General features: G+C 33.4%; 1 protein-coding gene across 6 annotated transcripts in view; it reads right to left on the bottom strand.

Moving 5' to 3' along the window:
* Positions 1 to 17,614, bottom strand: part of ZC3H13 (zinc finger CCCH-type containing 13) — a 95,998-nt gene that overhangs the window by 41,864 nt on the left and 36,520 nt on the right. For all 6 annotated transcript variants that reach the window (XM_058548187.1, XM_058548189.1, XM_058548190.1 and 3 more), the window contains exons 6-8: positions 15,986 to 16,125; positions 15,205 to 15,365; positions 9,736 to 9,933 (exon numbers count right to left, since the gene is read on the bottom strand). In XM_058548187.1, coding sequence (XP_058404170.1) covers positions 9,736 to 9,933; positions 15,205 to 15,365; positions 15,986 to 16,125 — 499 coding nt within the window. The remainder of the gene's footprint in view (positions 1 to 9,735; positions 9,934 to 15,204; positions 15,366 to 15,985; positions 16,126 to 17,614) is intronic.

Here is a 17,614-nt window from a genome sequence, read left to right as displayed (position 1 = left end):
GGACTAAATGTGAGAGGCTTTTTCTTTTCTTCCTAGTGTGATTATTTTGATATTTATAAAATTATTTCATTTTTAGCACAAGTCTACCATAAATTTAGTATATCATATAATTATGTTCAGCTATATTACACATTTCTTTAAGTGACTTAATTTTATATCCCTAGCCTAAATTAGCATTCACATAAAAACACTTTTTAGGTCTACAGACAAGACTTAATTAAATGCAGAAAAAAAATAATGCTCCAGACAAGCATTTCCCAACTTGAATACAAAGGTTCCATTTTAATATGAAAAGATTTGCATATCCTTCATGATATTATTTGTGTTAATATCCACTAATTGGGAAAATATTATAAAAGATATTACAAATTCATCAATGCTTTTAAAATTTGTATTTTAAAATTATATTATTTTTTTCTTTTAGATGTGATACTGGTATGGTGATTATATATTTTTAAGTGTTTTTCTCTTTTGGAGATTTATGCTAAAATATATACAGATGAAATGATAAGATGTCTGGAATTTCCTCCAAAATAATACAGGAGGGGAAAGGCGGACAGGGGTATAGATTAAACAACAAAGACATAAGAGGATCATTATACTATTCTGTCTATTTTTATGTGTATGAAATGTTCCCTAATAATAATGTTAATGTAACATTTTCCACCCTCTGTATATAACAGAGCAATATTAGTACACATTTACTCAAGAAACTATCAATTCAGTCTCTAGAAAATGCTTGGTGCACACTTGAACTCTTTCCTGTCCTGTGGTTCATGGCCACAGGATGAGATTCACCAGTCTAGACCATGGTATTTGAACATGAATGGTAGATACTGAATAAATCAAACAATGAATCCAATACATAGTATTTTTTGTCAAAGGTCTGAAACACTCTGAATTATTTTAATGTGTGCAATCACTGAAAGGAAATTGTCAATTTGGTGGTAATTCTACTAAACTGACGTCAAGGCCAACAAGTTTTGAATGATCAAATCTGTCTTTCAAATCTGGGTAAGACTCATGAGGGCATCTGTACTCCTATGAAGAAGTAAGTAGATTCCATATTCAGGTAATTACAATGAAGTAATTAAAAAAAAACTAGTTATGCTCTTACTACTATCTTCTCACTTAAGTACAAAATTCTGCAACCTAGCATTTTGAATAAAACATATTACCCATCAGTAAAACCATATTTAACCAAATGTCCAGCAGAATGAAAGATATGCAGTCGTTAGTTAACTTCTCTGGTTAACTACTATCCAAAAAGTGTTTATGTCTGCTTAAGCCCTTGTTCTTAAACTACATTAACATTGGTTCATGTTCCTGATTCAGCAAAGTTAAAGGATAGTCATGCGTTGCTTAACGATGGGGATACGTTCTGAGAAACGCGTCGTTAGGCAATTTTGTCCTTGTGCGAACATCACAGAGCGTACTTACACAAACCTAGATAGTATAGCCTACTACGAACCTAAGCTATATGGTACTAATCTTATGGGACCACCACATATGCAGCCCATCATTCACCAAAACATCATTATGCGGAGCATGACCTATATAGAATACAGATTTTCACTGATAAAGAAGCTATTACAGGTCCACTGAAACATCACTGTAAACATCCAGTTTAGGATTATCCAGATGTAATAGATTAGGAATATTGATACTCATGACATACTCCCTTCACAAGTGATCTTCTGACTAAATATCTAATTTGAACGTAATCTTCCTGTGAGTTATATCTCTTCTAAAACAAATTACAGAATAAAGATGATTTAGTTAAGCTGAGTTCCAGGTAACCAAGATTTTAGTATTTTCTGTACAGAGCACATCATGGAAAGTTTATTTTAAAAAATATTATGGGAAATTGCTACATTTTCTCAAAGCAGAGTAGTTAAAATAAATCCATAAGGCTTTTTTTTTTTTTTGGATAAACAACTGGAATTCAGATTTTGATCAATGTTGCATAAATAAATGATAGCTGAGTAAAGTCTACTGGTCAAATTGGAAGACAACTGATAATAAAATTCTTTTAAGATCTGTGGCCTCCAAACTATTCACTTCAAAAGCAACTACACGACAGAATTTAGTATTATTGAAATTAACCATATTTTGGGAACAGAGAATATTCTTAACAAAGTTGATGTGGCCAATGAAGGTTTAGAAGGGAAGTACTCACATCCTCATTGCCAGATCAGTGATAGAAACCTAAAGAATGATTAATAATTCTTAAAATTTTTTGAAGAGAGGGGAAATCATGAATTTTTCTGGGAGGCTATTGGCACATAGGCAAAATTTTACCCACACATCAAGAAATTTGCAGCTCTGTAAAATCCACCAGTGGATCTCAGGTTAGGAGGCCCTGATCTAGAAGGCTGTAGAACTGAGACAGAAGACAGGGAGATGGACTTAAAGTCATAGGATCATGTGGCTCTGTTGCATCATCTGTCCCTCATGTATGCATACTCTTTTAGTAACTTACTAGGGAGCCATCCTTTAAGAAATGTAAGCAATCCGCTATATCCAACAGGCCCAGTAAGTCTTTCTTACTTGGAAGGAAGAGAAAAAGAAAATCCATTTTCTGAAAGATATTACTATACATACACCTGATTACTATATTACTTCCACCCGTAGTAACAAAGCTTCTGAAGACATTTTTGTTCACTGGTGCATCACCAGCTTTTAGAACAGTGCCTACCACTAGATATTTTCAATAACTATTGGATGAATAAACAAATTAGCATACTTTTACTTAAGCATAATACATCCTAATAATCTAAATACTCCTAATAAGCCCATATGACATCTAAATTAATTTTAAAGGGCAATTTTCTTCAAAAGGAATTTAGATACTAACCTTTAATTACATATCCCACCAATCTGAAAGCAGCGACAAAGATTCTTAACACACTGTTTGGTTTTAGAATTAATAAATTCTTTATTCACAGTAATGTAGGTAAAATAACAGATCTACCTTAAAAAAAACCCCAGAATTAAATTAACTCCTCCTAAATCAAAATGCCCTTTTTCAGCCTTGTCAAATGTGACTTCAGAGCTCCAGTGCAACTCCGGTATCCATTCAGTCTTTCAGTACTCCTAGCTCTGCTGCTTCATTTCCTTAGACAAAGGAAATAAATCAAGTCCAGATTTTTCTACATAATCAGTAACAGGTACATCATAGGCATACCTTGTTGCTCCTGGTGGAGAGCCAGGGAGAAAAACTAGAAAATGAAGAATCAACCTGTGTAATACTCAGTTCCTCATAATACAAAAAATGTGTTACCATTTCAATGGTGAACTATATAGAGATATACGTTAAGAATCACCTCTCAGAGATTTCTGGGTCAAAATAACAAGACAAGAACCATTAGAGAAGAATAAAGACTTCATCATATAAATCTGCAAGAACATTTAACATAATTTATATCTGATTTGCATGTGATTTTCAAAAACATACCTACTGGATTGAATAAAATACAGAGCATATTTTAGGAAAATATGTTTAAGAATTGTAGATGCTCCAGTTAACTATTCTCTTATTGCTCCAATAAGACACAGTGTTGCCAGATCCTAGCAACAGCTGACAGAATCATTCTGGTTCTTCTACGTCACCACAGGAGGAGAGGAAAAAAAAAACCAGATTCATCTAAATAAGTTAGACAAGATGATCTCTTATAAAGACAAAGAAAGGGCTAGGCTTATCCCTAAAATCATTTTTTGTGAAAAAACTAGGTTTTGTTGAACTTATAAAGCTATATTAACTGCTTACTAGGTGGATAATTTATCCTGAATGATATTACAAAGACCAGTTCACAGAGCTTGCCAGATAACCCTGCTTTTACTCTAACAATCTTGTTACTTAATAACACGAACAGAAATGGCATCTCTCGAGTGTAGCAGAGACTGCAGTGACTGGATTATTCCCAACACCCATTCTCTCCTGGTTCTTTAGCAACTCCAATTTTATTTGGATCAGTTATATGCCCAGTTAAATGATTACATTTCCAAGACTCCCTCATAGCTAGATGTAGCCATTTGACTAAATTCTGACCAATAAGATGTAAGGGGACATAGTGTGTGAGACTTCCAGGAAGATTAGGCTTTCTTCCCTTAATTTTTTCTGCTGTCTGGAATATGGATGTAAAGGCTAAAGCATCAGCAGTCATATTCAACCATCAGATAACCTTGAAAAAAGAAGCACGCACAAGGAAGACAGTCAGTACCTGGATCCTCAGTGGACTTCGTGTAACAGTGTAACCAGTCTTGGACTCTCTCCCTCTGAGCATCTTTAAATGAGAGAATAAATCCCAATTTATGGTTCCCAAACTTTGCTGAACACTAGAATCAGCCAGTGAACTTTTAAAAATCTGGACACCAATGTTGCTCCCTATACTAAATAAATCAGAATATCTGGGGATTGGAATCAGGCATCAATATTTTTAAAGACTCTCAGGTGATTCCAACATGCAGCAAAGTTTGGGCACTCGTGCCTTATGTACTTAAGCCCCCTAAACTGTCCTTATTACTAACAGCTGATTCTAAATCTAACTGATACCGCATAAGTATCAGTTAAAAAAAAAGTAGAAAGCTTAGAAAAAACTAAGTATCTTTATAGCTACATTCTATTAACTACGTAGTTTAACTGAAAACCTGTAAATGGAAAGACATTTTAAATATGACAAGATGCTTTAATTTATTACTAAAGTAGGAAAATAAAGATATATTTTCTGAGCACTTTGCTTATTTTTTTTAAGCATTATCTCATTTAATGTCCTCACCTCAACAACAAGGCAGTATCATGCATATTCTACAGTTGAAAAAATAGAGGCTCACAGAAAACCAACAACTTATTCAGGGTCTCACATCAAGTAACTGGCAGAGCCAAGATACAAGTTCCTATCTGCATAACTTCAAGGTTTGTGCATTTTCCATTACACTGTAACTCAAGAAGAAAAGAGACTGAGAGCCCACTAAAGAGTTATGTTTTGTCTTGAGCACATACTAATTTCATGAAAGAATAAATTTGAAAACTACTTAAAAAAAAATAAAGAGGGAAAAGCATCCCTATCAAATCTGTAACCATTACATAAATCTTGTGAACAAGAAAAATATTACCTCCAAGTTGATTTTTATAAAAAAGATATTTGTTCTTAAGCAGCATTAAATAAATGAATTTTAAAAATCAAGAGTTCATAATTTGTCCATTTTGAAAATAGACCTTTAAGAAGTACTATCTTTAGAGCAGAGAAAAACTGGGTTATGAGAAATAATTTATTAAACATACAGAATCTAAATTAGTTAATTCAGTGACCTAAACTCTAAATTTTGAAACAATTATTACATTTCAAAATGAACAGATTTTCAGAAGAGTCTCAGATCTTTCACTGGCCAGCTCTTTGTTATAATTCTATTTATATCAAAAAGTTAATGGTTATTAACAGACAAAAGATCAATAAGGAAATATGGGATTGAACATCATTATAGATCAACCGGGCTGAACAGACATTTAAAGAACACTCCACCCAACCATAGCAGAATATACATTCTTCTCAAGTGCACTTGGAATGTTCTTCAGGACAGATCACATTTTAGGCCACAAAACAAGTCTTAACAAATTCACGAAGACGAAAATCATACAAAGTATGTTTTCTGATCATAATGGGACTAGAAATCAATAGCACGAGAACATCTGGAAAATCCACAAATATGTGGAAATCAAACAACCCACTCTTAAACAGTCAGTAAGTCAAAGATGATGTCACAAGAGAAAGTAGAAAATAACCTGAGACAAATGAAAATGAAAACACTACATATCAAAACTTATGAGATGCAGCGAAAGCAGTGGTAAGAGGAAAGTTTATAGCAATAAATGAGTAAATTAAAAATTAAAAAGATCTCAAATCAACAACTTAACTTTACAACTCAAGAAACCACAAAAAGAACCAGCTAAATCCAAAGCAAGCAGAAGGAAGGAAATAATAAAGATTAGAGCAGAGATGAATGTAATAAAGAAAAACAACCGACATAATCAACAAAACTATGTTGGATTTTTGAAAAGATCAACAAAATTGACAAATCCTTAGCTAGATTAACTAAGAGAAAAAAGAGAAGACCCAAATAAATAAAATCAGGAAAGAGGGGTCAATACAATAGATGCCACAGAAATAAAAACGATTATAAGTGAATACCTTGAATGACTGTACACTAACAACTTGGATAACTTAGAAACAATGGATAAATTCCTAGAAACACACAACCTACCCAGACTGAATCATTAAGAAAGAAAAAATATAAACAGACCAATAATGAGTAAGGAGATTGAATTGGTAATTAAAAACTCCCAAGAAAAAAAACCCCAGGACCTGATGGCTTCACTGGAGAATTCTACCAAACAATTAAAAGATTAACACCAATCCTTGGGAACTCTTCCAAAACCTGAAGAAGAGGGAATATTAAATTTAATTCTAATTAAAAGGATTATACACCATGACCAAGTGGGATTTATTCCTGGAATGCTAGAATGGTTCAACAGTGGGAAATGAATCAATGTACTACACCACATTAACAGAATGATAGGAAAAAAAAAAAATCACAGGATCATCTCAATAGATGAAGAAAAAATATTGACAAAATTCAACACTTTTTCATGATAAACACAACACTCAACAAACTAGGAATAGAAAGAAACCATTTCAATAGAACAAAGGCCATTTATGAAAAGCCCACAGCAAACACCATTTAAATGGTGAAAGACTGAACATTTTCCCTCTAAGATCAGGAACAAGGCAAAGATGCCTACTTTCACACTTTTATTCAACACAGTATTTGAAAGTTTTAGCCACAGGAATTAGTCAAGAAAAAGAAATAAAAGGCATCCAAACTGGAAAGGGAGAAAATTATCTCAATTCGCAGATGGCATGATTTTATATGTAAAAAAGCCTATAGATTCCACAAGAAAAAAAAACTGTTAGAACTAATAAATTCAGCAAAGTTGCAAGACACAAAATCAACACGAGAATCAGTTGTGTTTCTATACGCTAACAACGAACAACCTGAAAAGGAAATTAAAAACAATCCTACTTATGAAAGCATAAAAAAGAATAAAATACTTAGACATAAACCTAACCACCAAGGAGGTCAAATATAGGACTTGTATACTGAAAACTACAAAACACTGCTGAAAGAAATTAAAGACACAAATAAAAGGAAAGACATTCCATGTTCATAAATTGGAAGACTTAATATTGTTAAGGTGTCCATACTACCCAGTGATCTATAGATTAGATGCAATCCCTATCAAAATCCCAATGGCATTTTTTGCAGAAATATAAAAATTCATCCTAAAATTTATATGGAATTTCATGGGATCCTGAATAATCAAAACAATTTTGAAAAGGAAGAAGAAAGTTAGAAGACTCACATTTCCTGATTTCAAAATGTATTGTAAAGCTAGACTATTCAAAACAGTGTGGTATCAGCATAAAGAGAAACAAATAGACCAATGGAGTAGGATATAGAGCCCAGAAATAAATCCTTGCATATATGGTCAAATGATCTTCAAGAAGAGTGCCAAGACCACTCAACAGGGAAAGGAGAATTCTTTAAAAAAATGGTGCTGGGAAAACTGGTTACCTACACGCAAAAAATGAAGTTGGACCCTTACACCATATACAAAAATTAACTCAAAAGGGATTAAAGACCTAAATGTAAGATCTAAAATTATACAACTCCTACAAGAAAGCACAGAGGGAAAGTTCATGACATTGGAGTTGGCAATGATTTCTTGGATACCAAAAGCACAGGCAATAAAAACAAAAATAGACAAATGGGACTACACCAAACTTAAAAACTTCTGTGCATCAAAGGACACTATTAACAGAGTGAAAAGGTAACCTACAAAAAGGGAGAAAATATTTGCAAATTATACATCTGATATAGGATTAATATCCCGAATATATAATGGATTCCTACAACTCAACAACAAAAATCCACTCAATTCAAAACTAGGTTAGGGGCCGGCCCAGTGGCGCACGCAGTTAAATGCGCACGCTCCACTGTAGCAGCCCGGGGTTTGCCGGTTCGGATCCTGGGTGTGCACCGACACACTGCTTGGCAGGCCATGCTGTGGTGGCGTCCCATATAAAGTGGAGGAAGATGGGCACGGATGTTAGGCCAGGGCCAGTCTTCCTCAGCAGAAAAAGAGGAGGATTGGCAGATGTTAGCACAGGGCTGATCTCACACACACAAAAAATAGGTTAAAGACTTAATAGACATTACTCCAAAGATGATATACGAATGGCCAATAAGCATATGAAAACATGCTCAACATCACTAATCATCAGTGAAATGCAAATCAAAACCACCTCACACCCATTAGGATGGCTAATATCTAAAATACAGAAAAGAACAAATATTGCTGAGGATGTGGAGAAACGAACCCTTGTACACTGTTGGTGGGATTGCAAAATGGTGCAACTGGTAAGGAAAACAGTATGCAAGTTCCTCAAAGAAAACAGAACTGCCATAGGATCCAGCAATCTCACTTCTGAGTACATATCCAAAAGAACTGAAAGGGTCTTGAGGAGATATTTGCACACCCATGTTCACAGCAGCACTATTCACAACAGCCAAGAGGTAGAAGCAATCCATATAAACAAAATGTATTATCTACAGACAATGGAATATTATTCAGCTTTCAAAAGGAAGGTAAATCCTGTCATACGCTACAACATGGATGAACTCTGAAGACATTAGTATGCTAAGTGAAATAAGCCAGTCACAAAAAGACAAAATGATCCCATTTACATAAGGCAGCATCTAAAGTTGTCAAATTCACAGAAACAGAAAGTAGAATGGTGGTTACTAGGGGCTGGGGGGCTAGAGGTGAGAGGGGAGGGAAAGGGAGTTGTTTAATGGGTTTAGTTTCAGATTTGCAAGATGAAAAAGTTTTGGAGATCTGTTCACATGACAATGTGAATGTACTTTACACTACTTAACTGTACACTTAAAAATGGTTAAGATGGGGGCTGGCCTGGTGGTGTAGTGGTTAAGTCTGCACACTCTACTTCGGCGGCCTGGGGTTTGCAGATTCGGATCTCGGGCGCAGACCTATGCACCATTCATCAAACCATGCTGTGGCAGGCATTCCACAAATAAAGTAGAGGAAGAGATGTTAGCCCAGGGCCAATCTTCCTCAGCAAAAAGAGGAGGCTTGGCAACAGATGTTAGCTCAGGGCTAATGTTCCTCACCAAAAAATAAAAATAAAAATAAATAAAGGTTAAGATGGAAATTTTATGTGTTTTTTTGTTTTGTTTTGTTTTTGGTGAGGAAAATTAGCCCTGAGCTAACATCTGTGCCAATCTTCCTCTATTTTGTATGTGGGTTGCTGCCACAGTATGGCTTGACAAGTGGTGTACGTCCGCACCCGGGATCCGAACCTGTGAACCTGGGCCGCCAAAGTGGAGCACGCCAGTCTTAACCATTATGCCACAGGCCTGGCCCCAGAAATTTTATGGTTTTTAATCACAATAAAAAATTTTAATAAAAAATTAAAAAATAATTTTTTTTAAGTTCATGTGTATTGAGTTATCCATCATTCAATACGAGAATTATTAAATACACATACAGATTTAAAAACACTAAAAAAATCCATTATAGTAATGCCTAAAATCTTCTGAAAAGTTATTTTAGATACTACAAAAGTAAGACTGTTAAAAACATACAATCCTACTTACCTTGGCTTTTCTCTTTTTTCCCTTTGTCTTTCAAAATCTCGTCCTCTGTCCTTTCCATCTCTTGGTTTTTCTTCTATCCTATCTTTTACTTTATACTTTTCTTTATATTTTTTCCCCAGAGCAATATCTTCCTGCATAGGAGGGGGTGGACTAGGAGTGCGAGGTCCTTTCTTCTTACTTTGGTTGCTTTTTGAATTCCTGAAGGTAACACAAAGCTCTCATTAGAGGTCCAAATATTTTTGGAAGGTCAAATGGATATTTTTTTTCTTTTTAAGAAAGCACGTTTTAAAAATGGTAGCGTTCTTCTCAATAACTTGCCTTTTACTATTTTGTATATTTGTAATCAATATCCAGAAAAAAATAAATAACACACAGAAGTGAGTAAAAACTTAATTTACTTACTACTTATTTCATTAACACTGCTTATTATATAATTTTAAAGGGTAGGTTTCTGAGAAAAAATAAGGGTAGACCAGGAAGAGACGAAAGGAAGTATCATAAAATAACACAACTGCATGAACTGAATTTCTTTTTTTTTAGCTTATATAGAAAAGTAGATGAAGAAAGTAAAAATCAGCTGTAATTCCACTACCTAAGGATAAGCATTGTTAACATCTTGGATATATCTCCACACTTTTCCCATGTCTCTTTCCCAACCCCCTCAATCTTATTATAAAATGTTTTGTAAAATTTTTTGTACTAACTATGGCATGGGTATCTTTCTATAACAAAAAGTAGATTTAAATAATTATTTTTATAGACTGTATAGTATTTCCTTTAATAGATATGCCCTATAACTTCTTTAAACAATTTCATATTAAGCTTTTTTTTTTTTTTTGGTGAGGAAGATTCACTCTGAGCTAATATCTGTTGCCAATATTCTCTTTTTTTTCGCTTGAGGAAGATTAGCCCTGAGCTAAGATCTATGCCAATCCTCCTCTGTTTTGTATATGGGTTGCTGGCACAGCATAGCTTGACAGTGGTGCAGGTCCGCGCCTGGGAACCCACATACCCAGGCCACCAAAGTGGAGTGCACTGGACTTAATCACTACGCCACAGGGCCAGCCCCTCATATTAAGCTTTATAGGTGTCTTCCATGCTTTCATCATTATAAAGAACACACAATTACATTTATCTATAAATGGAATCCTAAGCATTGTTAGTAAACATTCATTTAAATCTTTGAGTCTTGTTTAAGAAATCTTTCTCAATTCTTAGATTACAAAGATGGTTCCCTAAAATTATGGAATTTTGTCTTTCACATTTAATCTACCTGGAATTGATTTCTGGATATAGATTATCATGTTTCATTTGGCACTTTAAATAATTTTATCTAAGTGGTATAACTTTGAGCCCTTATACATCCAAAATTATCTGTCTTTATCTCATACCTGAACAACAGTTTGAATATAGCATTTTGTTGTCAATATCCTTTTCCCTCAGAGCTCTATAAACATCATATAATTATATATAAAATATTGTATAATAAATATAAAAGTATATATATGATATTATAATATCTTGTAGCATTTATTGTTACAGATGAAAAATCCAAAGAGACTCAATTTCTTTCCTATGCAGGTTACCTGGTTTTTCTGCTGGGATGCTTACAAAACATTATTCCTTAGAAACTAAAAATTGCATTGAGATAAATCTAGATTTTCTTTTGTTATCCTTTTCCAGCACTCAGTGAGCCATTTCAATCTGAAACCTCAAGTCTTTTACTCAATTTCTTCTATTTTTATTCCATCAATTCTCCATATGACCCATGTCTCTCTGGTTTGCTAAATCCTAGAACTTACTTCCTGTGACCTTGAGTTCTCTAATCCCAAGATTCCTTAGCTATAAAAAGGTAATGGATAGTATTTTCCTCAAAATTGCTGGTAAGATTAAAAAAGAATAAAAGTACGAAAGCAACTGACTCACGGTGGGCATTCAAAAAATTTAGCTCTCTTAGTCATTATCTCTCTTTCTTACTATTTCTTAAACCTTGCTAAGTTTAACCACCCAGCAAGTCAGAAATGACTAAAACATGACCAGATCTACTTTTTATCTTTGTCCTCTGCCAAGAACCATTATTAGCCACATATCTCATTGCATATTTATGAGATGACTCAAACTTTTTATATATCTAACAGATAAGCGATAAATGTCTGCATTTCTAAATATTTTCCCACTTAAAAGACAAAAACTAATCAATAGCTGGTATCTGTATCAAAAACCATTTTCAAGATAAAATGATAGAGGATTTCTTGACACAAACTGTATTTTCACATTACTGCCTGTGACAGAGACTAGCTAGGTGTTTACTAAACTTCTGTCCTGGGCACACTGTTGAACTATACTGGCTAGACTTTTTGGAAGTTACATGTGGCCAAGTGACCAAGTTACGTACGGCCAAAAGAATGTGAGTGGAAGTGATATACTTCCAGACCTAAATAATAAAAGACTTTCATACTCTAGGCAATTGTAAACTATATAGCTAAATAAGTACAATACTCCAATTAATTTTTTTGTTTGCACATTCTATAGTTTGGTGTCCTCAAAAACCCAAGCAAGTGGAGCCACAGTCAGGAGCCTGGGGTACTGAATCTCCATGTACACAAGAGCCACCCATTAATCAGAAACACCATTTTGACTTTACTTGAGTGAGAAATAAACTTCTGTTGTGTTAAATTCACATTTTCAGATTAAGCTATTATAACAACCAGGATTATCTCAATATACTCAATAAAGTGCAGAATTTCTTCACATTACCTTCAAAAATATCTGTGGTTGGGATACACAATTATGTTACAGATATAAGGTTTTCAAGTGCCTCCCAACTGAAGGGGGCAAAAATACGTTTGCACATTTTGAAGTCAACAAGATCTTTCAACATTTTTTAAGTCAATTGATTATTCTTTAGTGGCAAAGAGCTCACTTCGTATTTGTGGCACAGAGCTCATTATCTACTTCTATCATTTTTAGATTCTCTCTCCCCAAAACTATTTCTTTTGAACAGCTTTTAACATACTTCATACATCTTTGTACAAAGAGCAATAAAGAAAAATTTACTTAATAAAAACTAAAAAGCAATGTAGACGGACAGAACAGATAATACACTTGCTGATTCTAAGCCACACTGTATCTCACATATCAGCATAAAGCTTACTGTATCACGCTACACCACAAAATGAACGTCAAAGAAAACTGCCAACTTTGAGGGAGAAGTGTGAGTTTTAATTTGCCTGTAATTATCCCTGCCTACTCAAAATATGATAACCACATAAGACCAAGGAGTTTGTTTACCTGATTGTCACCTCAGTTGACATACTAGCATTGGTTGCAACACTCCACCAAATTTTAACTGAAATTCTAATCCTTACTTGTTGCTTAACATGTCTTCAAACAGTTTATAGTATGATCCAGCAATGAAACTAAAAGTTGATGATCTGACACACTCTAGGCAATGTAAGCTGCAGGGCTAAACAAATGCTATACTCAATTCAATGTTCTCTTTGTATCTTTAATGTACTGTTTTCCAGGTCTCTCTGCTTCTAATACTAAATTAAAGGTGTGTCTTAAAGCCAACATCTTAGAATACAGAAAACATAGTAGTTAAATCAATGTAATTATTCATGCTAAATATTTATCAAAGGATAAGTGAATTACTAATAAAGCAGTAAGAGAAGACTATACGAAAAAGAATAGGATGAAACTAACCCTTCATCTAAATAGTTATCAAAACTTTCTATGAAGAGATTAAATTTCAAAGATTTTATAAATAGAAAGGATAAGAAAATGAAAAAAGTATTTTTGGTATGCTGATTTTTTGGGGAAATGAATGGAACTGACAGAAAGTTATATAATTGGTTAGCCCCGAGGATAAAGAGTAAGTGGGGTGAATCGAATCACTCTGTAGTTCAACTTCTTCCACATCCCTACATGATATTTACTCAATCCCAAAAGCAAAGCAGAGGATCAAGTCAACTTTACAGAGGGCCTTCTTAATAATGCAAAGCTCTAGGCAAAGTAAGTGCTATGGGGAGATAGAACAATGAGCCATCAAGATCCCAATCTTCAAGGAGCTTAAATTTAATAGAGGTTCTAAAACATGTATGTCACAGCTAAAATATAACGCAAACAGCAATTACTATTAAGTGGGCGGCATAAATAAAATCCGATAGATAAACAAAGGGAACAGAAATTATGTTCAGTAAGGAGAAATGGGAAAACTTAATGGAAAAGATAGAATTTGAGCTAGACATTGAAGGATTGAATGGAAGAGTATAGGAAGAAGACTGGACAGAAATATGGACAAGACTGAAAAGATCAAAGTATGAATGTCATTCTAAAAAATCTGAATTTCATTCAACAGAATGGAAAACCACTGAGGTTTTCAACGGTGTAATAAATTAACTGGAATTGTTCAAGATTCCTCTCACAACATACGTAAAATGAATGGGTTGAGGTAGGTGAATGAAAATGTTTATGTGGGTGGGGGAAGTGGACACTAGATAAAGTGAATACAGTTAGTAGGATGATATAATAATCTAATCAAAAAGTAACTAGAATCTGAAATACGGTTAAAGCCTCTGGGAACCAGAAGGAAGACAAATACGAGTTTCATTATGTGTTAGATAGACAGGGTTTGCCAACTAATCAAATGTTGGGAAGAGGCTTTTAGTTTAACTTTTTTCTTAAATAAAATTAGTGTTTGCACTTTAATTAAAATAAAATTTAAATAGTAGAGAGTGACATTAAATGAAAAAGTGTCTCCTGCCTTATTCTCAGTCCCTCAATGTAATCATATTTAATCATTTGTATTTTTATTTCTTCAACTGGCTACTACAATAATTCTAAATAATATATTCACACTGCTACGTATATACTGTGAAGAATTTAATCTCTTGATCATGTATACAAGGAGACAAGAAGAATGTTCATTGTGTATAACTTGTAATAACTAAAAACTGAAAACAAATGTCCAACAACAGAAAAGTAGACAAATATATAGTATAAATACCAAAATGAAAACTAAGGCTACATATATCAATATAGCTAAATGTAAAAAAATGTGAAGTGAAAAAGCAAGTTGCAGAAGTAAAGTTATATCTCCATTAAGATTAAATAGATGAAAATAATACTATATATTGCAAAATAATACATATTATGAAAGTATAAACACACATGCATCAGTATCATAAACCAAATTCAAGAGGGAAGGACAGGAAATGTATCTGTTATGTTTTATTTCTTAAAAAATAAAAAGCTCTGAAGCATACGGAGATGTGACAGACATTTGTTTTATTGTTCTCTATAATTTTCTTTTAAATTGAAACATTTCATACTTTTTTTTGAAGAAAAATGTTTACATTAAATACTGAGTGTATTAAAAGTACCCTTTCATTATCTACTACGTAATTCTTTTGAATGTCACTTCAGAAAAAGCTATTTCATTCCGGCACTATTTATCGCCCTACTGACCTCTGCTGGTCCAACAAGGGAGAGGATACTGCAGTTGTCTTCCTGTCTTTCTTGCCAGCTGAAGATGATGACTTAGGGCTTGATTTTCGCTTTGGAGATTTGCTAGACTTTCTTAGAGAAGGTGATGGAGATAATTTTGATCTAACCACTTCTGGTGAAACCTTTCAAAAGAATTCAGTTGAGTCGATTCAAAAACTCCTCCAATCATGGTTGTTATAATCAGACAACAAAGCATGTGTTTTCAAATCATACCGAACTTGAGATGAAACATTAAGTGTTATGATAGCCACCATGTATTGATATTAGTCTGACTCCTGAACCTACGCTTTTAACCAATATGCTAATTAATTGCCCTAACATAACACTAATATCAATAAAGCAAACTAAAATTATATTTCAAAATCTCAGAAAAATCACAAATTATATTCAAATAAATTCTCTTTCTCTTTACTCTTTAGAAAAGAAACAAGTATTCTAGAAATAGCACAGGCCTAAAAAACAGACATATGTAGATTCAAATCCCATTTTACATTAGCTGGTGACTCTAGGCAATAGAACTTCAGTTTTGTTCACCTGTTCAATAGCAAAAATATTTCCTATTTATCTAGAGTAATGTGAAGATTAAATGATTAAAAAACATATGAAGTGGCTGATATACACTAAGTTGACCAACGTATCAATATCCTAATAAAATTTAAGACATAGCAAGCAGCTAATGAGACCTCTGATCAATATCTATGTTGATGTTAATTACTAACATATATTTCAACAAATAGCATACCTCCTTTTTAATAATAATTTCTTCTCTCTTCTCCATGTTTTCTTGTTCCAGCTTCATTAATTCTCGCTGTATTTTCTGACGCTTCATTTCCAATGACAACTCATGAACATAATCATAATTAATATCTCCATTGTCAGAATCTTTAAAATAAAATTTTCATTACTTATCAGAAACTATCATGATTATTTATACCAAAAATTAAAGAATTTTTTATACAAATTAAAATGGTAGATTCTTTTATTAGAATTACATACTTCTAAAAGATAAAAAAAATATATACTGTTTCTCTCAAGGATTAAAATCAATATGGCTGATTTCTTTATGAAAAGTCACACATTTTTAAGATTCCTAGGTTTTCTGGGAATTGTGTAGGGGTTGGGCTTTTGGTTAGGAGATGGGATTTTTAAAAGATACAATTAAAACACTCAGCTATAAATTCTAAGCATTAAAGATACCAAAGCCTTCAATATTTCATGCTGCATATGATGTGATTCATTATCTCTTTGATTTTCTTAAAGATTAAACAGTATCAAATAAAGGTTACATTTGGAATACATTGTTTCCATAGTTTTATTGTTTTTTTATTGGTGACACAACTAATTTGTATCTAAAAATAAACTAATTTTAATACTAATGTGTACATGAGCTAATTTCTGAAGGATCTGTAATGTTCTCAGTAAAAGTAATTTGTATGAGTTCCTTAGATTAGAACTGTCCATCTCCCTCAACGGATCTGATACCATGTCTCTATTTCCAATGAAAAGAATATGAAGGTTGATTAAAGAAAAAAAAAGGAAGAGTTGTGTGCAGAGCTATTTCATTACAATACATGCAAGTTTTCAGCAGCTACTGGCACTGCCACTCAACCTCTCACCCTCATTTGCTATAAATGCCAAGAAGCCTGAAGGAGAGAATTTCACTGACTTCTGTCCTAACAGATGATCATGTTGGGCTTGACTGATTACAAACTGAGGTGCCTTCTCAAACTACACTTTAAGCACTTAAGATCACCATTTCTTAACCTTGGGTAAAGAAAGAAAATGAAGAACTAAAAAACAATAATGATAAGCAGTCCTATTTGATTGCTTAAAGCACAAGAAAATGGACATCACTGTCATGTATAGATAAAATACATTAGAATGCCAACTATCCATTCATGCTTGGGGACTGAGAGGGTAGCTATATATCTGCTATCTGTGTGACTAAACTTGATTACTCATCTTATATTGGAGTATGATGACAATTTCTCAGTAAACAGATAAAACAGACTAAATCACACTTTTCAGTCAGAAAGCAATTACTAAATGTTTAAAGGCATATAGCTTTTACTAGATAATATAATTAGAGATACTGAATTTAATTAAGTGAATAATGGCTATCTCTAGTTACACTTTTACATTCCGTTGAGACACTTCACATCAGTGAATAATAGGGCTCAATGATCCAGTTTGACTGTGTTCTTAAATTATTAATAGATAGATAAAATTCTATAACCACATACCAAGGATAAAACAAAAGAAAAGAGTAATTAATTGAGAAGAATGATTTACAGTGTCTTTGAAGGTATTATTAATAATGCTCTGCCCATCTAAAAATGCCTATCTGAAGATATCACCAACAGAGAATACA

This window comes from Diceros bicornis, chromosome 9 (genome assembly GCF_020826845.1).
Source record: "Diceros bicornis minor isolate mBicDic1 chromosome 9, mDicBic1.mat.cur, whole genome shotgun sequence".
Taxonomy (NCBI): domain Eukaryota; kingdom Metazoa; phylum Chordata; class Mammalia; order Perissodactyla; family Rhinocerotidae; genus Diceros; species Diceros bicornis.
The sequence above is the reverse complement of the archived record's forward strand: the minus strand, read 5'-3'. Positions and strand labels throughout refer to the sequence as shown.